This window comes from Salvelinus sp. IW2-2015, linkage group LG5 (assembly GCF_002910315.2).
Source record: "Salvelinus sp. IW2-2015 linkage group LG5, ASM291031v2, whole genome shotgun sequence".
NCBI lineage: Eukaryota > Metazoa > Chordata > Actinopteri > Salmoniformes > Salmonidae > Salvelinus > Salvelinus sp. IW2-2015.
Window position 1 is genome coordinate 28,243,331 of NC_036844.1, and position 25,510 is coordinate 28,268,840.

The window sequence follows — 25,510 nt, forward strand, 5'->3', positions numbered from 1 at the left end:
CTGATGTGCACAACTAGATAGGGTATCTATCTACTCTGAACTATCAGCACACTGTGTTCACTTAACACTCTCCTCTAGTTTGCAACCTTTCCCTTTCTCCTCAGATGTTCTGCTGGACATCTGTCTTCTCCTCCACAGAGCCCACCACAGTCCCAGCCCAGCACTCCCCAGAGGAGCTGGTCGCCCACACCCTGGTGCTGGAGTTTGGAGCCCTGCTGAAACACACTGACCGTCTCCAGCAAGAGAGGTTGACAGAAATATGCAGACGTTTACTACAGCTGACTAGGACCACCCCCAAGGCAGACATACACTGTTACCCCTGGGAAACTAATGGAGCTCCAGGACCTTTGTCTGTAATGCAGTTATAAACAGTAATTAATGCAGAATGCAAAGCGCTATGTCTGCAGAAAACCATGCACAGCTCATCACCCATATGACATCATCCCTACCGTGAAGCTTTGTGGCAGCATCATGCTATGGGGATGCTTTTCAGCAGCAGGGACTGGAAGACTGGTAAGGATAGACGGAACAAGGAATGGAGCCAAATAAGAGGTAAATCCCTGATGAGAACCTGCTTCAGAGTGCAAACGACCTTAGACTGGGGCGAAGATTTACATTCCAACAGGACAATGACCCCAAGCATACAGCCAATGCAATGCTGGAATGGCGTCAGAACAAGAATGTGAAGTCCTTGAGTGGCCCAGCCAGAGCCCAGACTTAAATTCCATTGAAAATCTGTGGAAAGACTTGAAGATTGCTGTTCAATGCCGCTCCCCAACTAACTTAAGAGAGCTTGAGAAAATCTGTAAGGAAGAATGGGAGAAAATCCCCAAATCCAGATGTGCAAAGCCGATACAGACATGCCCAAGACGACTCAAAGCTGTAATCGCTGCCAAAGGTGCTTCTACAAAGTATTGACTCAGGGGTGTGAATACTTATATAAATGAGATATTTCTGTATTTCATTCTCAAGAACATTTGGTAAAATGTCTGAAAACATGTTTTCACTTTGTCATTATGAGGTATTGTGTGTGTGTGGATGGCTGAGGGGGAAATAAACTGTTGAATTCAGGTTGTAACATATCAAAATGTGGAATAAGTCAAGGGGTATGAATACTTCCTGAAGGCACTGTATATGTTCTGTTTCTTAATGGAAGATGTAATTATTCTGAAAAACAAGGCTATGTAAATAAACTGTTCAGCTTCCAAAGAATGCAAACAAAGTGTTTGACTAATTTAGAATGAACCCTAAACTTGATAACAATAAACCTATATGTCAACGTTATGGTGGTGACTAGACTAAAACAAACACATTCCCGTTGACAATGAAAAACAAAAACCTTTTACAATTATTTTTAATTTTTGCTTACACATTTGCAGTTTCTACAACAAAAGCTTATGATAAAATACAGAAATTAGGGGTATCAATAAAATTAGCAGTGACCTACAATACTTCCTCTAAGATATCCAGAGAGAGGAGAGCAAATGTGTGAAACAGTTAAAAAAAAAAAATCCATTCCAACATTTCTGTGTTCCAGAATATTAGCTAAGCAGATGAGTTTGTATATTTGAATATTTTTTTAGTGTCTCCAAGTCATTCTCTTGAACAAAAAGGAGACATAACAAATTTGAATTACAATTCATTTACCTTTACAGATACCTCAGAGACATAGATAAAACAGAGATTTAGTCCCCAAAACATGTGTGAACACTGAACATTTATGAAGTGTGTGTGTGTGTGTGTGTGGGTATTAGGGGGAGGTAGGGGGTGAAAAATGTAGAACATCTGTCTGTAAAACACCACTCATTTGGTGTTATGTGCAGACTCTGATTGAACATCATTTAAATAACCGGTTTATGGAAAATAATGTATCTTAATTCAAAGATATTCTATGGTAGCTGTAAAAGGCAAAGCAGTTGTGCACATACAGTTCAGTATCTGAATAGAGAAAATAAAAGCATCAGAAGTACTGGCAATGCTCCACTTACACAGTACATTAATCTATCTCAGGTCAACCACGGCAAGTTGACTGTCATGATGGATGTCCTTTCATGTGCATGATATCATTGTGGAACACAATGCATGTACAGTTTAGGTTAAGAGTGGCCAAACATTTCCGATCAGCTTTTCTAACCATCAAAGAAGAGATTGAAGGTCAGACGGCATTCACATGGCCTTGTCATTCAGCCCTAACCTCCTAAAGGAGGTATTACTGCTGGCAGTGAGGTGCATTGTGAGGAGTAATGTCCCTCACGAGATTCAGCATACAGGTCTTTTAAGGCCAAATGAATCTACCAGTTTCCTATTCCGACTCAATTTCTCTTTGGATTGACCCTGTCCTTCAAGAAGTAGGAATGTTTTAAACAAATTACAGAAAGAACGCATGAAGACAACAGAAGAGTTTCAATCCAACTGCAATAGTCTTCTATCCTGCATCATAGATTTCATCCTCATCCATTTACTCCATTTAATGGATGGTAATAATAATAATCATCATGTTTTTCAACTTCTTTCTACCATACAGCTATTCATTATCAACATAACCAAATCTTAGCATATGCAGAATTGTGTGTTAGTAGTGGTATTTTCTTTAAACCACAAGGAGAGAAAGTATGAAACATAAAGAAGAAACTGCTCTCCTCCAGCACAATTCCTCCCTCTCTCATCCTTAGCCAAGTGCCCCCTGCTCCTCAAGCAAAGAAGACCACAAAGACGATGAAGAAGACTATGAGGACGAGGAAGATTTTGACCATGAGCCAGCGGTTGGATGAGACAGACTGAAAGTACTTGAGGATCTCTGAGTGTGCCATGTCCACGTTGAGCTGGGTGTCCTCCACATTGGCATCAATTCTGCAGGAAAGAGGATGGGAAATGGGAGGTCAATGAGTGTCAGAGGTTTCATTAACCTGCTTACCACTGCATGCCCTGTCTGATCATTGCTGGATATGCGAGCTCAACAAAACATCAGAACAACAATGTTATATCAGGGGAAAAGCATCTTAACTAGTGGCTTGATAATCTCTGGCTCTCTCTTCATGTCTCCCTCACCTCTGCACTGTCTCCTCCTGCTCCTTCACCATGTGGGCCAGCTGCTGGAAGATGGAGCCCAGCTCTACGATGGTGCTCTCTATGTTCTGCATGGTGTCTGAACGGCTCTGGATGTACGAGTCCTATACAAACACACCATAAGAGTGACACCACTTAGAATGAATGCAAATTATTAAGCAACAAACAGTATTATTGATTGACACATGACTCCAGAAACAAGTCTCAGTCAATAAAAGCATTTGTATCGAAAGAGGACACTGAGTCAAGTGTGTTTTAAATGTCACAATCATTATAATGCTTCTCATCATCAAGAGGATTGGAGGTAATACCTGTTCATTGACAAGCTGCAGCTGTTGGCTGGCGCGGAAGTCCATGTCTATAGAGACTTCAGCTGTCCGTTTAGAGTCGTCCTGCATTAACAATGAGTTACCTGAGAGAGAGAGAGAGAAAGAGAAAGAGAGAGAGAGAAAGAGAGAGTGAGAAAGAAAGAGAGAGTGAGAGTTAGAGTGAGAGAGAGTGAGAGAGAGAGAGTGAGAGAGATAGAAAGAGAGGGGGGTCAGGTTGTACTGTTTAGTGTTTGTTTTGTACTGTGGAGCTGATAGTAGTTTATCTCACCGAAGTTGCTGGCATGTAGCTGGGAGGAGGATGCTGGGGCTTGAGAAAATTGATCTCTTCTACTCTTCTGCTCTTTGAGGTTCTGCAGAGGGAAAAGAATGTGGGGGAGTTGAGAAGAAAATCTGTTTAAAACGGTTTATAAATCAACAAATATACATGGAACATCCAATCAAAACTAGTCTGGTCAAAATATTTACTGTGAAAGACGTATGTCTGCCTTACCTCTGTCCTGACCTCCAGCACTGACTTGAAGTCGTTTGACATTGATGCCAGTTTGGACTAGAACAGAAAAGGGCTGTTATAAAATGAACGCTACATGGAAAAGTTACATGTACTATTCTTCATTGGATAAAACCAATGGACATATCAGAATGTCAGAGCATGGAAGTTACCTGGAGGGAGACAACGATGGTGTTGGAATGTGTCTGTAGGTGTTTGCCATTCTGACTCTGTCTGGAGCGCACAAGCCCCTGCAGCTGTGCTATCTGTTTATTCAGACTGTTTATGTCCTGGACAAAGAAAAAAAAAACAGCTTGCTTTTACTTTCACATCCCAACAGGCATCTAATAAAGTGTTCCTGAACAGCATCCTGTACATATAAACTCTGTAGAGTAACAACAAAGTATAGCAGCTGAATCTACTATACATATCTCCTCACCTGTTTAACAATGTAGGTTAACTCCTCAATCTCCACAGCTTTGTCATCAAAAAGAGATTTCCTTTTGGCAACTAGACAAGATAATAGTCAGTGAGTTCCATATGCACAACCACATTGTGGACGCAAAAATAAAAAAGTTGCTTCCTTACGTATTGTGAGTTTTTCCAGTTTGGCGAAAGTGTTACTCAAGTCCTTCCCAATCCTCCTGTTAAATAGAAAGAAACATAACAAACAGTTGAGTATATGGATACCAATAGAAGGCTATACATAAAATGTATCTGTTCTCATAATCATCTACCATTCTCATTCAATAACATGTCAATAACATAGTGTAATGCTCCTAACTTTGCCATGAGTGTAAAGTCACTGCGCTGTCTGACTGCACTGAGGGCTGGCTTGCTGGACTGGACCCCATTCTGAAGAAAACAGAAAGGACAAAGAACATCAATCAACATTGATCAGTGTGCAAATGTCAAGCACAACTATTTTGGTGTGCCTGAATGTTATGATTCGACAGTTGGTGCTCGTTCAAAACATACAGCACCAGTCAAAAGTTTGGACACACCTACCTATCAAGGGTATTTCTTAATTTTTCCTATTTTATACATTGTAGAATAATAGTGAAGACATCAAAACTATGAAATAACACATATGGAATCATGTTGTTAACAAAAACGTGTTAAACAAATATTTTAAATTCTTCAAAGTAGCCACCTTTAGCCTTGATGATAGCTTTGCACACTCTTGGCATTCTCTCAACCAGCTTCACCTGGAATGCTTTTCCAACAGTCTTAAAAGAGTTCCCACATATGCTGAACACTTGTTGGCTGCTTTTCCTTCACTCTGCTGTGAAGGAAAACTCATCACAAACCATCTCAATTTGTTTGAGGATGGATGAATGTGGAGGCCAGTTTATCTGATGCAGCACTCCATCCCTCTCCTTCTTGGTAAAATAGCCCTTACACAGCCTGGAGGTGTGTTTGATCATTGGCCTATTGAAAAACAAATGATAGTCCCACTAAGCACAAACCAGATGTGATGGCGTATCGCTGCAGAATGCTGTGGTAGCCATGCTGGTTAAGTGTGCCTTGAATTCTAAATAGATCACAGACAGTGTCACCAGCAAAGCACACCCACACCATCACACCTCCTCCTCCATGCTTCACGGTAGGAACCACACACGCGGAGAGCATCCGTTCACCTATTCTGCGTCTCACAAAGACGCGGCGGTTGGAACCAAAAATCTAAAATTTGGACTCATCGGACCAAAGGACAGATTTCCACTGGTCTAACGTCCATTGCTCAAGTTTCTTGGCCCAAGCAAGTCTCTTCTTCTTATTGGTGTCCTTTACTAGTGGTTTCTATGCAGCAATTCGACCATGAAGGCCTGATTCACAGTCTCCTCTAAACAGTTGATGTTGAGATGTGTCTGTTACTTGAACTCTGTGAAGCATATATTTGGGCTGCAATTTCTGAGGCTGGTAACTCTAATGAACTTATTCTCTGCAGCAGAGGTAACTCTGGGTCTTCCTTTCCTGTGGCGGTCCTCATGAGAGCCAGCTTCATCATAGCGCTTGATAGTTTTTGCGACTGCACTTTAAGAAACTTTCAAAATACTTTACATTTTCCAGATTAACTGACCTTCATGTCTTAAAAGTAATGATGGACTGTCGTTTCTCTTTGCTTATTTGAGCTGTTCTTGACATAATATGGACTTGGTATTTTACCAAATAGGGCTATCTTCTGTATACCACCCCTACCTTGTCTGACACAACTGATTGGCTCAAACACATTAAGAAGGAAAGAAATTCCACAAATGTACTTTTAACAAGGCACACCTGTTAATTGAAATGCATTCCAGGTGATTATACCTCATGAAGCTGGTCGAGAGAATGCCGAGAGTGTACAATGCTGTCATCAAGGCAAAGGCTGGCTACTTTGACAAATCTCAAATATAAAATATATTTTTATTTGTTTAACACTTTTTTGGTTACTACAAGATTCCATATGTGTTATTTCATAGTTTTGATGTCTTCACTATTATTCTACAATGTAGAAAATTTTAAAAATAAAGAAAAACCCTGGAATGAGTAGTTATGTCCAAATTTTGAGTGGTACTGTACATAACAATAATAAATAAACATCTCTCTATGGTGCTAATATGTCACATCTATTTTGGTAAAGCTAGTTAATACTAATTCAGAACATACATACATATTATTATTAAAAGACATACGGTCTCTCCATGTTGCTCACCTGTCTCCCCTGTAGTGACCTGCAGACTGACTGGAACTCATTGGTGCGGTCCCTGCCCGACATGTTGCTTATGTCCACCAGTGGGGCAGGTGTCGGTGGACTGGGGGCTGTGAGTTGTGGGTCCTGCAACTGGATCAGCGGTGACTGGGTCTGGGCAGGCCCTAGGTACACCCCTTCCTGGCTGTTCCTAGGACCGTGGCGACGACGCGTGTTCATGGATGCTCAGGCACATCACCTGCTGGAGGAAAAACGGAGTCAGATTTCAGTACGAATAATGTTAAAGATCCATCAAAAACACTTGTGTACTCAACATGACAAGCTCCTCAAAAACTGTCCTGGAAAGCCCTGGGTCTAAAATGAGACAGTAGCTACTAGGCAGACAACAAGGAGATTGTTTCACTTGAGTTCTTGAGGATAGAATAACGCCCACAGACCAACTGGTGTGAATGTATACAGACACTCTGCAAACAAAGCAAAAGAGACACATCCTCTTTAAGAATTTTCTGGGTTTGAGAGTAGCAATCAATACACTGATAGACTAGTCTACTAGACTTTTCTCAAAGAGTATTCGTGTTCTCTTGTTTATTAAAAGATAAAAGAACAGAGTAGTCAATGAAAAATGTGATAACCAATGTGTGAGGTAAATAACTTTTAGGTAAAACTGTTTTTTCTTAGCTACCACCAAATCCTGATTCCCAGAAAAAGCATCATGTAGTAATACATAATGTGCCCGATTGTAAACATGCCAATCGCTTGAATGACCCATAGCTAAATTCAATCATTACAATCAAGGGGTTTATTCACAACTCAACCAAGAATCTTCTGGTCAAAAAAACTGTGCTTGCTTAAAAAATCTACAAAACCCAGGATTGCAAAATGAACAATCCAACAAATCCAGATTACAATGTATTCATCGACCTATACTGGTTGAGGTACTAGCTGTTTATCCACTGAATGCCTTGCACATGTTTGATTGTTAGTTCATTTAAAAAAAAAATATTTAACCTTTATTTAACCAGGTAGGCTAGTTGAGAACAAGTTCTCATTTACAACTGCAACCTGTCCAAGATAAAGCAAAGCAGTGCGACACAAATAACAACACAGTTACACATGGAATAAACAAACATACACAATAGAAAAAGTATATATACAGTGTGTGCAAATGAGGTAAAATAAGGGAGGTAAGGCAATAAATAGGCCATAGTGGCAAAATAATTACAATTTAGCAATTAAACACTGGAGTGATAGATGGGGGATAGATGTGCAGAAGAAGAATGTGCAAGTAGAGATACTGGGGTGCAAAGGAGCTAAAAAAATAAAATAAAATAACAGTATGGGGATGAGGTAGTTGGATGGGCTATTTACAGATGGGCTATGCACAGGTGCAGTGACCTGTGAGCTGCTCTGACAGCTGGTGCTTAAAGTTAGTGAGGGAGATATGAGTCTCCAGCTTCAGTGATTTTTGCAATTCGTTCCAATCATTGGCAGCAGAGAACTGGAAGGAAAGGCCGGCCAAAGGAGGATTTGGCTTTGGGGGTGACCAGTGAGATATACCTGCTGGAGCGCGTGCTATGGGTGGGTGCTGCTATGGTGACCAGTGAGCTGAGAAAAGGCGGGGCTTTACCTAGCAAAGACTTATAGATGACCTGGAGCCAGTGGGTCTGGCGACAAATATGTAGCGAGGGCCAGCCGACTAGAGCATACAGGTCGCAGTGGTGGATAGTATATGGGGCTTTGGTGACAAAACAGATGCACATCTTCTGCACATCTTCTTCTGCATCCAATTTGCTGAGTAGAGTGTTGGAGGCTATTTTGTAAATGACATCACCGAAGTCAATGATCAGTAGGATAGTCAGTTTTACGAGGGTATGTTTGGCTGCATGAGTGAAGTATGCTTTGTTGCGAAATAGGAAGCCGATTCTAGATTTAATTTTGGATTGGAGATGCTTCATGTGAGTCTGGAAGCAGAGTTTACAGTCTAACCAGACACCTAGGTATTTGTAGTTGTCCACACATTCTAAGTCAGAACCGTCCAGAGTAGTGATGCGGGCAGGTGCGGGCAGCGATCGGTTGAAGAGCATGCATTTAGTTTTACTTGCATTTAAGAGCAGTTGGAGGCCACGGAAGGAGAGTTGTATGGCATTGAAGCTCGTCTGGAAGTTAGTTAACACAGTGTCCAAAGAAGGGCCAGAAGTATACAGAATTGTGTCATCTGCGTAGAGGTGGATCAGAGAATCACCAGCTGCATGAGCGACATCATTGATGTATACAGAGAAAAGAGTTGCCCGAGAATTGAACCCTGAGGCACCCCCATAGAGACTGCCAGAGGTCCGGACAACAGGCCCTCCGATTTGACACACTGAACTGATCTTTTTTTAAATTTAAATTTCACCTTTATTTAACCAGGTAGGCTAGTTGAGAACAAGTTCTCATTTACAACTGCGACCTGGCCAAGATAAAGCAAAGCAGTGCGACACAAACAACAACACAGAGTTACACATGGAATAAACAAACATACAGTCAATACTACAATAGAGAAAGTCTACATACAGTGTGTGCAAATAAGGTAGGATAAGTGGGGTGAGGCAATAAATAGGCCATAGTGGCAAAATTATTACAGTATGGCAAATTAAACACTGGGGTGATAGCTGTGCAGAAGATGAGTGTGCAAGTACCGATACTGGGGTGCAAAGGAGCAAAATAAATAACAATATGGTGATGAGGTAGTTGGATGGGCTATGTACAGATTGGCTATGTACAGGTGCAGTGATCTGTGACAGATGGTCACCATCTGACAGATGGTGCTTAAATCTAGTGAGGGAGATATGAGTCTCCAGCTTCAGTGATTGGCCAAACAGTCCAAAATAGCTCAGGCTACTCTCAGAATCCAGTAAAGTATTGTAATGAAACAAACAGGGAGCGCGAACCCTCGACCTTCTAGCCCGAAGTCCAGCGCGCTATCGAATGTGCCCCAAAAGCACGCTCAACTGGTAGAGTCGATATCCGCGCGTATAAACCCAGGGTCGTTACAGTATATTATATAGGACAAGCGGCATCAATATTGCTAAATAATGTTATACATATGTAGAAGAATATAGGTAACACGTTAGCACTAACAGAAAATGGAAAGGTTGTGTGGATGGTGAGTGAACGGCAAATGGGCTAGTTCATTTCACATGACCCGGTGCCCAGGGTGGGTGGAGATTTAACTTAAGGACCAATGGAATGGTTTAAAGTGTTCCAACCCGCACACCCGAGGCAATCGGGCCATGCAAAACTAATACGCCCAATAGTCATAACAAGCCTGCTGCTATTAGTAGCTAGCGTTCTGGCTTCCAAAGCTGAATAAGCCTAACGTTAGCTATAAAATATTGGCACGACAAAAACAGAGTAGATACATGACTAAGCAAGTGTTATCAGAATATCTTTTCGAGCCATAATCAAGTTTCAAATAACAACAATCTCTTACCGGTAAATAAATAATCTTTATTTGATCACTCCACTGCTTACGAAGGAACTGGTCCTTCCGCTAAACGCTGACGTCAGCGCCACGTATACGTCTTGTTTAGCACATTACGTTGTAAGGGTGCCCAGTTGGACAAATTCCCGACCAGTCCATTCATCATGCATGTCTTTGCTGTAGATCCCAAATAGAGAACAGAGAATGGCCCTTCTGAGAATTCAACCTAAAATCATACATGTGATCAAATAATTCTGTACTAGTTTAGATATTTTTTCACATTATCAAATGGATGTAACCAGGACCTTTGCAGCTTGAATGGCTCGGCTCATTTGTGTGAAATGTCAGTGTGATGTTGTCTGTGTATAGACATTGCATCATAAATAACAACTTATTGTAATCACATTTTATTGATCATACACATTTAGCAGATGTTATTGCGGGTGTAGCGAAATGCTTGTGTTTCTAGCTCCAACAGATTTGTCGCTCAGTCAGTCACCATTTACCCACAATGCATCATGGATTTGATGGTCTCGAACACGGCTAGTCTTGAAAATGGCCTTGTTCCACATTGCAGACAACTGCCGACTGACCTACAAAGAACCTTGAATCATAAATAACTGCTCATAATTTGATCAATAAGTCAGTCAATTTATGAACAACTATACATTACAGTTATGATCCTCTTGAACAGGGCCATTGACAAAGAAAGAGGGAAGGGAAATTACCGCTTTTATTGGACAGCAGACCAAATAGTCCACAGAGAAGAACATACACATGATACTATCAACAAAACAGAACAGCAATGACACTTAGTATTTTATTGATAATTGTAGGTGAGTAGAAGCATTTTGTTAACTTCATTACACCGAAAGAAATTGGAAAACATTTGTAGTTTGTATATACATAAAAAATGGAGTTCACTCAGGTTCTAAACATCAGCCAGTCTGTTCGTGTGCAATCACAAGTTCTTGATCTTAACAAGGATCGGACCCTTTTTTTCTATTTTCGCCTAAAATGACATACCCAAATCTAACTGCCTGTAGCAGGGATATGTATTTTCTTGGTACCATTTGAAAGGAAACACTTTGAAGTTTGTGGAAATGTGAAAGGAATGTAGGAGAAAAACACATTAGATCTGGTAAAATACCCCCCCAAAAGTTATTTTGTATTTTTTTGTACGATCATCTTTGAAAATGCAAGAGAAAGGCCATAATTTAGCCAGGCCAGGTGTAATTTAGACATTGGCCACTAGATGGCAGCAGTGTATGCGCAAAGTTTTAGTCTGATCCAATGTACCATTGCATTTCTGTTCAAAATTTTGTATCAAGACTGCCCAAATGTGCCTAATATGTTTATTCAAAACTGTGCACTCGCCTCAGACAATAGCATGGTATTCTTTCACTGTAATAGCTACTGTAAATTGGACAGTGCAGTTAGATTAACAAGAATTTAAGCTTTCTGCCAATATCAGATATGTCTATGTCCTGGGGGAAATGTTCGTTACTTACAACCGCATGCTAATAGCATTAGCCTACGTTAGCTCAACCGTCCCGCAGGGGACCCACCAATCCTGAAGAAGTTTTAATGATCAATAGGAAATCAAGGCATTCAGACAGCATCCCTTTAGAATCTAAAATCCTGCAAATAATTCCTTCGTACAACAGGCCAGCTCATCCAAAGACCTAATTATGAGGCCTCCTTAAAAACATTAGCCTAGTATCGCAACCCTTAAGCAAAGATTGTGTAAAAAAGAACTGCAAGGTGAAGTCATTTTAAAATCTTGTTTTAAAAGAAACCAAACAAAAACCCAAACAGTTGTAAAAACATTACTAGTAAAAATATATTACTAGTTCAATGAAATGGTTGATGAAAGCCTGGTATGGTTACCACAGTTGTTTAAGATGTAATACCTGCCTGTCCATTACATATGGAGGATGAACATAATGGTCAATATATTGTGTTGTGATATCAGAAGAAAAGAAAGCTATAAAATGCAGGTTATACATTTCACTAATAACATTGCTGGTGAAGTTTTTTCTTTTCAGACTTTGGGACTTTAACCCAAGGTTTATAGTCATCTAAGTATTCATCATCATTCTTCTCCCAAGCAGCTGTTGTAATGGCAAGAAACCCAAAATATATCAGTTCCCCAACTGATCAGAACAGCTTGATCATGCTTTCTCTGGATTTCCCAACTCCAACCCATTTCACTGCAAATAAAATCAAATTCACGGTGAATATATCATCAATTATCAAAACAAGGTTGGTTTTCAGTAAGGCTGCTTAATCACCATAAATACTTGTTTCTTGACTAACCTGGCACTTGCAAGAAGTCCTCGATGAAGCGGATGTAGCTCTGTGCCTGAGGGGGCAGCTCCTCAAAGCACCGCACATCCTCAGTGCTGCAGCACCATCCAGGTAGCGTCTCATACTTCACTGACACCCGCATCAGCACGTCCATATTGGCTACAGAGGGAAAGACAGGTAATAAGATGGGAGTCAGCATGCAGGGCAAGCCAAATCAAATGTGTAAGGGTAAAGTGAACGGAGCAACTGTATAAAATAAGTCCCCCTAGGCAGGGAGAAACTTACCAGGAAAACTGGGAAGGGGCTCGTCATCAACAGTGTAGGACACACCCACTTTGATCTCTGGCAGCGTGTCGAGGACGTCAAGCTTGGTCAGAGCGATCCTGTCGGAGAGAAACAGTGGTGTCAAACACGGTTATGCAATAGATAGACAGCAACTGAACATAGTGGAGGCATACACAAGTACAACAGACTGAACACGGTGATCCAATAATTACAATGCATACAGTATGGAACACATCCAGAAAGAAGGACAAGCAGGAGGAGAGACCGAGCCTTACGCAGTGAAGCCGTTGACCATGTGGGCGTATCTGACAAGGATCAAGTCCAGCCAGCCACAGCGGCGCCGCCGGCCCGTAGTCACACCAAACTCCCTCCCTCTGGACTGCAACAAGTTGCCAACCTCCTGGACCACAATCAACACAGCAGTCAGATCTGGGATTCACTATAAACTGAATGTAAATATGAAGTACTAGAAGAGACGGTTCCTAGACAGTAAGTTTACACCCCTACAAATTCATACTGTATGACTTAAGACAATTCTGCAAAACACAAACACTATCCACTCACATTGTCCTGCTCAGTGGGGAAAGCTCCAACACCCACCCGGGTGGTGTAGGCCTTAACCACACCATACACTCTCCCCACATAGGACGGGGGCACACCCAGGCCAGTGCACACCCCCCCAGCAGTGCAGTTAGAGGATGTCACAAACGGGTAGGTGCCTGAAAAAGACAAATTATTTGATTTCCTTCAAATTATATTCCAATGGCCATCACTACATAGCAGAGTAGTAATTTACTCCCCTCAAACCCTTATGTTCTCACCAAAGTCAATATCCAAGAGGGCTGCATTGGCTCCCTCCACCAGAATCTTCTTACTGGGACCAGTGAGGGCCTTGTGCATGAAGTACACCCCATCGGTGACAAGGGGCCGCAACTTCTCAGCATACACCTGGAAAAGAGGGAAAATCAGTGACCACCTACATAGAGAAACATCTCAGTATCTTAAGTTTTCTAGCTCCCCCTGAAAGACTATCAAGGGCTGTTCTGCATGGAATCAGCTCAATTGAGACAGTAATTGCCTGTAGAGAGAACAGGATCACATTCATTGGGCACAAACAAGAGATAAGTGGACTAGCATCCCTAACCAGACAAGAAAATACTAATCCAGAAGCGGCGCTCCAAATGGCCAGGGACATTATCCGCAGGCAAACTTAAATCCGTTTACCTCATTTCTACCAGCATGTCACGTGTCACAAGTTTTTTTTTTTTACTTAAAAAAAACTTTAGACCACCTTTACTCCACACACAGATGCATACAAAGCTCTCCCTCCATTTGGCAAATCTGACCATAATTATATCCTCTTGATTCCTGCTAACAAGCAAAGCTAGGAAGTACCAGCGACTCACTCAATACAAAAGTGGTCAGATGGCACGGACGTTACAGGACTGTTTTGCTAGCAGACTGGAATATGTTCCGGGATTCATCCAATGGCATTGAGGAGTATACCACAGTCACTGGCTTCATTAATAAGTGCATCGATGACGTCGTCCCCAGTGACAGTAAGTACACATCCCAACCAGAAGCCATGGATTACAGGCAACATCCGTACCGAGCTAAAGGCTAGAGTTGCCACTTTCAAGGAGCGGGACACTAATGCGGACGCTTAAAAGAAATCCTGCTATGCCCTCATACAAACCATCAAACAGGCAAACCATCAATAGAGGACTAAGATTGAATCCTACTACACCGGCTCTGACACTCGCCAGATGTGGCAGGGCTTGCAAACTATTGTGAACTACAAAGGGAAACCCAGCCGCAAGCTTCCCAGTGACGCGAGCCTACCACACGAGCTAAATTCCTTTTATGCATTACCAGGGTGTGTACTCACAGCAACTATCTCCCTGACCAAAGCTAATACCTACATGTTTCAAGCAGACCACCATAGTCCATGTCACCAAGAATGCAAAGGTAACCTTCCGAAATGACTACTGCCCCGTAGAACTCACGTTGGTCGCCATGAAGTGCTCTGAAAGGCTGGTCATGGCTCACATCAACACCATCATCCCAGAAACCCTAGACCCACTCCAATTTGCATACCACCTAAACCGATCCACAGACGCAATCTCAATCGCACTCCACACTGCCCTTTCCCACCTGGATAAAAGGAACACCTGTGTGAGAATGCTGTTCATTGACTACAGTTCAGCATTCAACACCATAGTGCCCACAAAGCCATCACTAAGCTAAGGGCCCTGGGACTAAACAGGAGGTCAGAGAGCTGGCAGTGTGGTGGCCGGACAACAACCTCTCCCTCAATGTGATCAAGACAAAGGAGATGATTGTGGACTACAGGAAAAGGAGGGGTCATGTCCACATCACCAACAAACTACCATAGTCCAAACACACCACGACAGCCGTGAAGATGGCACAACAACACCTTCTCCCCACTCAGGAGACTGAAAATATTTGGCATGGATCCTCAGATCGTCAAAAAGTTCTACAGCTGCACCATCGAGAGCATCCTGGCCAGTTGCATCATCCCCTCGTATGGCAACTGCTCGGCATCCGATGGTAAGGCGCTACAGAGGGTAGTGCATACAGACCAATACATCACTGGGGCCAAGCTTCCTGCCATCCAGGACCTATACACTAGGCGGTGTCAGAGGAAGGCACACATTTTTTTTGTCAAAGACTCCAGCCACCGTAGTCATAGACTGTTCTCTTTGCTACCACACAGCAAGCGGTACCGGAGCGCCAAGTCTAGGTCCAAAAGGCCCCTTAACAGCTTCTACATCCAAGCCATAAGACTGTTGAAAAATTAATAAAACGGCCACCCGGACTATTTACATTGACTCCCCCCGCTCCTTTGTTTTTACACTGCTGCTTCTCGCTGTTAATCTATGCATAGTCACTTTACCCCTACCTACATATTACCTTGACTAACCCACACATTGACTCGGTACCCCCTGTATATAGCCTCGTTATTGTTATGTAATCTTAATGTAACTTTTTACTCTAGTTTATTTAGCAATATTTTCTGAACTGCATTGTTGGTTAAGGGCTTGTAAGTAAGCATTTCACGTTAACATTTGATTTGACTGCAACCTGGGCAGGTGATTATGGCTCAGAACAAAGATGTTTTTAAATGAAGCTAGCTATAATACACACACACTACCTTTCAAAAGTTTGGGGTCACTTAGAAATGTCCTTGTTTTTGAAAGAAAAGCATTTTTTTGTCCATTAAAATAACATCAAATTGATCAGAAATACAGTGTAGACATTGTTAATGTATAAGTGACTATTGTAGCTGGAAACAGCCAATATTTTTTTAATGTAATATCTACATAGGCCCATTATCAGCAACCATCACTCCTGTGTTGCAATGGCACGTTGTGTTAGCTAATCCAAGTTTATCATTTTAAAAGGCTAATTGATCATTAGAAAACCCTTTTGCAATTATGTTAGCACAGCTGAAAGGCCAGCATCCCGGAGTCGCATCTTCACTGTTGACGTTGAGACTGGTACTATTTAATGAAGCTGCCAGTTGAGGACTTGTGAGGCGTCCGTTTCTCAAACTAGACACTCTAGTGTACCTGTCCTCTTGCTCAGTTGTGCACCAGGGCCTCCCACTCCTCTTTCTATTCTGGTTAGAGCCAGTTTGCGCTCTTCTGTGAAGGGAGTAGTACGAGATCTTCAGTTTCTTGGCAATTTCTCACATGGAAGTCTTCATTTCTCAGAACAAGAATAGACTGATGATTTTCAGAAGAAAGGTCTTTGTTTATGGCTATTTTGCACCTGTAATCGAACACACAAATGCTGATGATCCAGATACTCAACTAGTGTAAAGGCCAGTTTTATTGCTTCTTTAAATCAGAACAACAGTTTTCAGCTGTGCTAACATAATTGCAAAAGGGTTTTCTAATGATCAAATAGCCTTTTATAAACTTGGATTAGCTAACAACGTGCCATTGGAACACAGGAGTGATGGTTGCTGATAATGGGCCTCTGCATGCCTACGTAGATATTCCATAAAAATCAGACATTTCCAGTTACAATAGTCATTTACAACATTAACCTGTTTGGGATAGAGGGCAGCATTTTCACTTTTGCATGAAATGCGTGCCCAGAGTCAACTGCCTGCTACTCTGTCCCAGATGCTAATATATGCATATTATTAGTAGTATTGGATAAAAAAAACTCTGAAGTTTCTAAAACTGTTTGAATGATGTCTGTGAGTATAACAGAACTCATATGGCAGGCGAAAACCTGAGAAAAATCCAACCAGGAAGTGGGAAATCTGAGGTTTGTAGTTTTTCAAAGCTTGGCCTACCGAATACACAGTATTCGGTAGGCCAAGTTGCACTTCCTAAGGCTTCCACTAGATGTCAACCGTCTTTCGAAACTTGTTTCAGGCTTCTGCTATAAAGGAGGGGGGAATGGGAGCTGAATGAGTCATGGGTCTGGCAGAAGTGCCTCAGGCTCGTGACGCGCGCTCCCGACAGAGTTAGTTCTCGTTCCAGTGCTTTGCTACAGACAATGGAATTCTCCGGTTGGAACATTATTGATGATTTATGTTAAAAACATCCTAAAGATTGATTCCATACATCTTTTGATATGTTTCTACGACCTGTAACGGAACTTTTGAAGTTGTCTGGAGGTAGTGCTCATGAAGATGGATTACTGGGCTGAACACACTAACAACTAGTGGCTATTTGGACATAAATTATGGACTTTATGGAACAAATCAGTCATTTATTGTCGAACTTGGATTCCTGGGAGTGCATTCTGATGAAAATCAAAGGTAAGTGAATATTTATCACGTTATTTCTAACTTCTGTTGACTCCAACATGGCGGATATTTCTTTGGCTGGATTGGGCTCTGAGCGCCGTACTCAGATTATGCTTTTTTCGTAAAGTTTTTTGGAAATCTGACACAGCGTTTGCATTGAGGAGAAGTCTCTTTAATTCTGTGAATAACACTTGTATCTTTTATCAATGTTTTATGAGTATTTCTGGGATTTCTGTGGCTATCTGCAAAAACACCAGATGTTTCGGAATCAAAACATTACTGCAAGTAACACGCCAATGTAAACTGAGATTTTTGGATATAAATATGCACATTATCGAACAAAACATACATGTATTGTGTAACATGATGTCCTATGAATGTCATCTGATGAAGATCAAAGGTTAGTGATTAATTTGATCTATATTTCTGCGACTTGATGGAAAAATGGCTGTTTAAAAAAAAAACTTGGCTCTAAACTAACAATCATATGTTGTGTGTTCGCTGTAAAGCCTTTTTAAAATCGGACACGATGGGTAGATTAACAAGATGTTTATCTTTCATTTACTGTATTGGACTTGTTAATGTGTGAAAGTTAAATATTTTCCAAAAATATTTTTGAATTTCCCGCGCTGCCTTTTCAGCGGAATGTTGTCGAGGGGTTCCGCTAGCGGAACGCCTGCGCTAGAAAGGTTAACAATATCTACCCTGTATTTCTGATCAATTTGATGTTATTTAAATAATTTACAGCTTTTTTTGCTTTTCTTTAAAAAACATGGGCATTTCTAAGTGACCCCAAACTTTTGAATGGTAGTGTATATTAGGACATTAAAGCAGTGTTCTTTTCACCTTCAGTTGTTGCAGCTCATTGTCAATGTCAACATTTAGGTCAGGGTACATAGTCAGGAATTGCCCTGCCAACACACGGAACCTGTGGACAAAGAAAAGGCCATCAGCTATATCAATCAACATCAACTTTTTTTATTGATCATTAAAATCATTAAGGTTCAAAAGTGTATTTCAGGTAACTTACATGCATTCTTACAAACAATAATTTTGGTACTAACTTCTCCGCAAAGACAGTGAAATCAGACACAAGGTCACAGACTCGCAGTCCATTGCGAGCAGCTTTGGAAGAATAGGCAGGTCCAATGCCCTTTTTGGTGGTTCCCAAACTGGAAAACAATCAAAAACAGAAGAATGGACATTCAGGAATGCCACAGCAATAATGAACACTGCCTTTGCAGTAGCCCTAAAAGGCTGCCATGACTTCCATTTTTTGTTGTTGTTGTTGCTACAACCACTTTCACCACACAATAAAATGAGGAACAGGGCGTCGTCTTCAAAGAGTCTCAGATAAGCACTGCTAATCGAAGAGACGCTTTATGAACACAGAGTCACCATCACTTCCTCATACAATAAAACCCACGCACTTCTTTCCTGCCTGTAGCTGTCTCTGTTGTTCCTGTATCCCATCAACAGCTTGGTGGAAGTTGAACACTAAGAGCAGATAAAGCAAAAAAATATATATCATAAATTCATAGAATTGCAAGACACTAAACCAAAGATTTGTAAAACAAACAGCCATGTCTTACCAATGTGTGCACGGTCAGATATCTTTAACCGCTTCTCCCATCCTTGCAGTCCTGGACAATGACAAAAACAAATAAGTGTTATCAGTGGAATCCACTTCCTTCACCCTTTTATCTCCATCATCTTTCCTGTAGGCCTCTTCAATTGCCAATACTCACCGTTGCCTTTCTGCAGGTTCTTTTCAGCCTCCTCGAAGAGGCCAGGCAGGTGTATCACAACCCCGTTCCCTGTGGATGAGCAGTTCAGTTACGGATGGTTTGAATAGGAAACCAAACCAATGAAAACATTGTCGAGGCTGAAATGTAAGAGAAGGTCAACCCACCAATAAATGAGACAGCCTTCTTGTTGAGCACTCCACTGGGCAGCAAGTGGAAGTCATACTCCACAGAGTCCACCACCACTGTGTGGCCTGCGTTGTTGCCTCCCTGAAAGAGACAACATTTACATGAACAACAAGAGAAGGAACAGAAAGTGAGTACAGCCCGCAGTGAACGAACAGTGAACGAACGTGTAAGTACCAGTTAACTGGCAACATTTGATACTTTTATTCACTTTTTTTTTTTTTTTTACAACTACATCACTGAGCACAGACAAATGTGAATAAGTAACTACCTGTTAACTGGTAAAGATTTGTTTCAACAGCTATAAAACTTCAGTTTAGTACAAAATACGGACACGTGTTTGTGTAGTTAACAGGAGATAACGGTTTATTACTCACCAGTCAAAACTAGTCGAATGAGGGTGGGTATAATTTTTGGAACTTTCCAACAGGAATCTGTCCAAAACTTAACTAACAAGGATGCCAACAAACAGCACATACAAAGTAAGATGATAAATTCACCTAGTTAAATAGCTGCCGAATAGGCATCAACTCACCACGTAGTTTACACTTAAAGTTTGTCCATAGGCTACCAGAGTGAGGACAGTCATTTTTCAGAATAAAACGTGGTGAGTGAAAAACGTAACAAAATTGGCCACTCCCTACCCGGTATCTTATTCTGCCCGCTATACAATTTTATATGCGTTGTTTGTTGGCAACCTTATTATTTACGAAGTGTTTGGAACAGATTCCGATTGGAACGTTCCACAAACTATACCCACCCGTTACTGTAGCTAGATAACCCATTTGTTGTCGTGGGTTGTTACCCACTACCACCAGATAACATGCTTAACTAGCTAGCAATGCTAACGTTCGCATGATAAGTTGCTAAATAGCTAAAGTTATCTAGTAAGCACATTTCCTAAATATTATATACACTAACTACTATTGGTTTTGCCTAGCCAACGCAGCAGAACGAATGGCGTACTTTTGTCAAGTTCAAAATGCCTTGTTTGCTAGCTAGTTTGAGTAGCTACGTACCTGACACCTGCATACTAAATCCGCGTCCAGCGCTAGCAGGTCAACCACTTTCCCCTTTCCCTCGTCTCCCCATTGCGCACCGAGAACCACGGTTACTTTATTCCGAGGTTCCTTCGGAATCCGCAGGGACTCGACCTGTCCACTCTCCCGATGTCGCTTGAAAGCTGGCTCTCCGTTCATGGAGGCCGTTTCTTGGCCATTACACAATGTGCTATCTGCTGCCATGCTGCTGTGCTTTGCTTAAATCCGGAAGATAAAATTAGCGGGAAACGAGGTTGCCAGGTCTGGTAAAAAAAAAATTGTATTGTCCATACAAAACCCACCAACAAGCCCTGAAAACTAGCCCTTTTCTCACAGTAATAGAGGAGTTTGACACATTAAACCTAATTAAATCCCTTTCCATAACATAATACAGCGAATTAAGAATTAATATCTACTTAACTTGTTTTCCATCAAAATAATATTATTGCGAGCTAGCGTGACATAATACATTAATTTGAATATGTTGCAAGACAAAATATAACTCGCCTTTATTAAACTCGCCAGATAAATCGACATGCATTGATGGAAAATGAACTCGTTTGAATGCTGTTATTATAAATAAATCCCTTTTGGCATGTACATAACTACATCAATTTTACAGGTAACATTGCTTTTGTTGCTGGAATTTCAATCACTGAACAAATATTAATAATATGGATATGAACTGAATATTCTTGAAAATTGTTGTTTTGTTTTACCGTCAATCTAATGCATTCTAACAACAAGCTGGCAATTGCGATAGAGCTGTGACCATGATCACAAGTGAAAACTTAAAATTGTATTAACTAAACAAACATAGCCATTAATAATTGGCACAAATTGATTTGCATAGACATCATGTCAACATATGTATTGTGGCAAATGGTAGGATAAGGCTACATTAGCATATAAATTAATAGGCTAGGCTACTTGTAGGCCAACATATCAAACTCAAATCAAATTGTATTTGTCACATGCGCAGAACACAACAGGTGTAGACCTTACCGTGAAATGCTTACTTACAAGCCCTTAACCCTTAACCAACAATGCAATAAATAAAAAATACCTACAAAAAGTAAGAATAAGAAATAAAAGAAACAAATGACTAAAGAGTGGCAGTAAAATAACAATAGAGAGGCTATGTACAGGGGGTACAGGTACAGAGTTAATGTGCAGGGGCACCGGTTATTCGAGGTATCGAGGTAATATGTACATGTAGGTAGAGTTATTAAAGTGACAGCATAAAAGAGGTGGGGTGGGGCAATGCAAATAGTCTGGGTAGCCATTTGATTAGATGTTCAGGAGTCCTATGGCTTGGGGGTAGAAGCTGTTTAGAAGCCTCTTGGACCTAGACTTGGCTCTCCGGTACCGCTTGTCATGCGGTAGCAGAGAGAACAGTCAATGACTAGGGTGGCTGGAGTCTTTGACAATTTTTAGGGCCTTCTTCTGACACGCCTAGTATAGAGGTCCTGGATGGCAGGAAGCTTGGCCCCAGTGATGTACTGGGCCGTACGCACTACCCTCTGTAGTGCCTTGCGGTCGGAGGCCGAGCAATTGCCATATCAGGCACTGATACAACCAGTCAGGATGCTCTCGATGGTGCAGCTGTAGAACCTTTTGAGGATCTGAAGACCCCTGCCAAATCTTTTCAGTCTGCTGAGGGGGAATAGGTTTTGTCGTGCCCTGTTCACGACTGTCTTGGTGTGCTTGTGTAGCAGTGTGATGTTGTTCCCCTAGATTACGCACCAAATTGCACACAAGGACCAATTCAAATAGGCCAGGTCCTGTCTCTTATACACATCTAGATGTGTATAAGAGACAGGCCTTGTATATGGCCCCAGTGATGTACTGGGCCGTACGCACTACCCTCTGTAGTGCCTTGCGGTCGGAGGCCGAGCAATTGCCATATCAGGCACTGATACAACCAGTCAGGATGCTCTCGATGGTGCAGCTGTAGAACCTTTTGAGGATCTGAAGACCTGTCTCTTATACACATCTAGATGTGTATAAGAGACAGATATAAAACCGTCATAAGGTTATACAATGTACTGTTTTGCAACCATACGTTTGTTATAGTGTGGACAGTGTAGGAATTTATGTTAACAAGTTTCACAGAGCTCACTGACTGGGGTATCTGTTGTAACTTCTGAGTACTTGTGACAGTGGTTGAGTGAGTGTCCATGTGCTCGCGCAGGTGCCGGAGAGCTGTGACTGCACCAAGGGTAACGTGTGTGTTGTCTCTTCGTGTGCAGGTATGTCTTTTATTTTGTCAGAATTATGTTCTGTATAGTTTTACTTGTATATGCTGTTGTGCAGCGAGTGTGTGCACGCAGCACCTGTTAATTCCTTTTGGCGCTCTTTTGCCTGACCCTCGGCTAGCAAGGTGCCGGAGAGCTGTGACTGCACCAAGGGTAACGTGTGTGTTGTCTCTTCGTGTGCAGGGCAAATAAAAAGATTTCAACGAGCAGACCATCAGTTGTGGCAGCATCCTAATTAAAAATACACAACGCAGAATGAACCACGCTACACTTGGACCATGTTAGTTTGTTGGTGATCTAGGCACCAAGGAACTTGAAGCACTCAACCTGCTCCACTACAGCCCTGTTGATGAGAATGGGGGGGGGGGGGGGGGGGGGTGCTCGGTCCTCCTTTTCCTGTAGTCCACAATCATCTCCATTGTCTTGATCACATCGAGGGAGACCTCCCTCCCTGTAGGCTGTCTCATCGTGATCGGTGATCAGCCTGATCAGACAGCTGTGTCATCAGCTGTGTCATCAGCAAATTTAATGGTGTTGGAGTCGTGCCTGGCCGTGCAGTCATGTGTGAACAGGGAGTACAGGCAGGGACTGAGCATGCACCCCTGAGGGGGTTGAGGATCAGCGTTGTGGATGTGTTGTTACTGACCCTTACCATCTGGGGGCGGCCTGTCAGGAAGTCCAGGATCCTGTTGCAGAGGGATGTGTTTAGTCCCAGGGTCCTTAGCTTAGTGATGAGCTTTGAGGGCACTATGGTGTTGAACGCTGAGCTGTAGTCAATGAATAGCATTCTCACATAGGTGTTCCTTTTGTCCAGGTGGGAAAGGGCAGTGTGAAGTGCAATAGAGATTGCATCATCTGTGGATCTGTTAGGGCAGTATGCAAATTGGAGTGGGTCTAGGGTTTCTTGGATAATGGTGTTGATGTGAGCCATGACCAGCCTTTCAAAGCACTTCAAGATGACAGACGTGAGTGCTCTAACGCACATGTATCATACTCCACATTTAATGTCAGTTTCATTGTGGACTTTTCTCCACAACAGAAGCATGCGAGGGAGTTCCATATGTCCACTTGCGCAACTCTAGAACAGAGCATGCGTAAAACCCATCGCTTGATACGATTTTCCATAAGTAAATTCGACATTAGAATGCAAATCACCTCCGACCGAATTCATCTAATGTGCTTACATTTGTATTCCAGTATTGTCAGCATTATTTATGATTATGTTTATGGAAATAGGTGTCTCCATAATGTCAATCTAAATAACTTACCTTCGCGTGATGTATTGTTGTCTCAACCTTGTTGCCCTTTGTGCTGTTGTCTGCGCCCAATAATGTTTGTGCTGCTGTCATGTTGTGTTGCTACCATGTTATGTTGTTGTCTTAGGTCTCTTTTTATGTAGTGTTGTGGTGTCTCTCTTGTCGTAATGTGTGTTTTGTCCAATATTTTTTTTATTTTGAATCCCAGCCCCCATCCCCGCAGGAGGCCTTTTGGTAGGCCGCCATTGTAAATAAGAAATAGTTCTTAACTGACTTGCATAGATAAATACATAAAATAAAACCTACAACTGGTAAAACGTTTTCACGACGTGCAAGCGTGCTTCTGTCTTCAGCTGCCTGCTGTAGCGCTCTCTTAACACCCCTCCGGCCCTCTGCGGCCATGGCTTAAAGGCTTCGGCCCTCCTCACTCACTCAATAAGAAACTGCCGGACAGTCAGCAGCAGCAGATCAAATTGAAATAAATTTTTTGAAATGCCATGGCGGCCGCGGTGTAACCTAGAAGGGGTCCAAAAACCCGCGACCAATTTTATGGAACCCGCCTATATGGCAACTCTGGCGGGAAAGGAAGTGATCAGTTGAAACAGGCAAGTGGTGCACGGGTCAGCTGTTTGTTCATACGCACCCACCTGCAATTGCTTATAATAACCCAGCCCCAACTGCTTTATTCCAAAATGATATTTATTTTTAAAATTCCTCAGCAATGTATACACAATACCTCACAATGACAAAGCGAATAAAGAGTTTTTAGAAATATTTACAAACAGTTTTCTTTTTTTTTTGTGCAAAAAAACACCTTATTTACATAAGTATTCAGACCATTTGCCATAAGATTCAGGTGCATCCTGTTTCTATTGATCATCTTTGAGATGTTTCTACAACTTGATTGGAGTCAACCTGTGAAAATTTCAATTGATTGGACATGATTTGGAAAGGTACAAACCTGTCTATATAAGGTCGATGAGGTTTAAGGAATTGTCCGTAGAGCTCCGAGACAGGATTTTGTCGATGCACAGATCAGGGGAAGTGTACCAAAAAAAATCTGAAGCATTGAAGGTCCCCAAGAACACAGTGGCCTCCGGCATTCCTAAATGTAAGTTTGGAACCACCAAGACTCTTCCTAGAGCTGATAACCCGGCCAAACTGAGCAATCAGGGGAAAGGGCTTTGGTCAGGGAGGTGACCAGGAACCTGATGTTCACTCTGACAGAGCTCTAGATCCTCTGTGGAGATGGGATAACCTTCCAGAACAACAACCATCTCTGTAGCCCTCCACCAATCAGGCTTTATGGTAGAGTGGCCAGATGGAAGGCACTCCTCAGTAAAATGCACATTAGAGTTTGTCAAAAGGCATCTAAAGACTCTCAGACCATGAGAAACAAGATTTTCTGGTCTGATGAAACCAAGATTCTACTCTTTGGCCTGAATGCCAAGCGTCACGTCTGGAAGAAACCTGGCACCATTCCTATGGTGAAGCATGGTGGTGGCAGCATCATGCTGAGGGGGTGTTTTTCAGTGGCAGGGACTGGAAGACTGGATCGACGCAAAGATGAACGTCCTTGATGAAAACCTGCTCCAGAGCACGCT

General features: G+C 41.9%; 2 protein-coding genes across 3 annotated transcripts; both read right to left on the bottom strand.

Moving 5' to 3' along the window:
• Positions 1-2,047: 2,047 nt before the first annotated feature.
• stx5al (syntaxin 5A, like) lies at positions 2,048-10,143 on the bottom strand. Of its 2 annotated transcripts, none has more exons than XM_023987965.2 (11): positions 10,047-10,143; positions 6,578-6,815; positions 4,667-4,737; positions 4,471-4,526; positions 4,322-4,392; positions 4,056-4,172; positions 3,886-3,942; positions 3,664-3,745; positions 3,378-3,478; positions 3,049-3,170; positions 2,048-2,850 (listed from the first exon to the last, which is right to left on the bottom strand). In XM_023987965.2, exons 2-11 carry the CDS (start codon positions 6,791-6,793, stop codon positions 2,691-2,693), a joined length of 1,053 nt encoding a protein of 350 aa, XP_023843733.1. In that variant the 5' UTR covers positions 6,794-6,815; positions 10,047-10,143; the 3' UTR covers positions 2,048-2,690. The 2 variants fall into 2 exon arrangements, with proteins under 2 accessions (XP_023843733.1, XP_023843734.1); XM_023987966.2 differs by having other exon boundaries at positions 6,578-6,812; positions 10,047-10,133.
• A 1,664-nt stretch (positions 10,144-11,807) lies between these two features.
• LOC111964188 (adenylosuccinate synthetase isozyme 2) lies at positions 11,808-20,630 on the bottom strand. Its single transcript, XM_023987967.1, has 13 exons — positions 20,372-20,630; positions 19,334-19,436; positions 19,170-19,238; positions 19,014-19,064; positions 18,852-18,918; positions 18,486-18,593; positions 18,268-18,349; positions 13,454-13,580; positions 13,197-13,351; positions 12,908-13,032; positions 12,633-12,730; positions 12,357-12,506; positions 11,808-12,250 (listed from the first exon to the last, which is right to left on the bottom strand). The coding sequence occupies exons 1-13, from the start codon at positions 20,594-20,596 to the stop codon at positions 12,198-12,200; spliced, it is 1,413 nt and encodes a 470-aa protein (XP_023843735.1). The 5' UTR covers positions 20,597-20,630; the 3' UTR covers positions 11,808-12,197.
• Between the last annotated feature and the right edge of the window lie 4,880 nt (positions 20,631-25,510).

Bases quoted from the DNA above. Each gene is read 5' to 3' on its own strand.
- stx5al (XM_023987965.2), bottom strand. From the start codon at position 6,793: ATGAACACGCGTCGTCGCCACGGTCCTAGGAACAGCCAGGAAGGGGTG. The intron at 4,173-4,321 runs GTGAGGAGATAT...TTCTTTGTCCAG, and splicing joins TAACCTACATTGTTAAACAG to GACATAAACAGTCTGAATAA. The intron at 3,479-3,663 runs GTGAGATAAACT...TCTCTCTCTCAG, and splicing joins GCTACATGCCAGCAACTTCG to GTAACTCATTGTTAATGCAG.
- LOC111964188 (XM_023987967.1), bottom strand. From the start codon at position 20,596: ATGGCAGCAGATAGCACATTGTGTAATGGCCAAGAAACGGCCTCCATG. The intron at 18,594-18,851 runs GTGCGTGGGTTT...ATTGTTTTCCAG, and splicing joins CAGCTACAGGCAGGAAAGAA to TTTGGGAACCACCAAAAAGG. The intron at 13,033-13,196 runs GTGAGTGGATAG...ATTGTGGTCCAG, and splicing joins TCCCCACTGAGCAGGACAAT to GAGGTTGGCAACTTGTTGCA.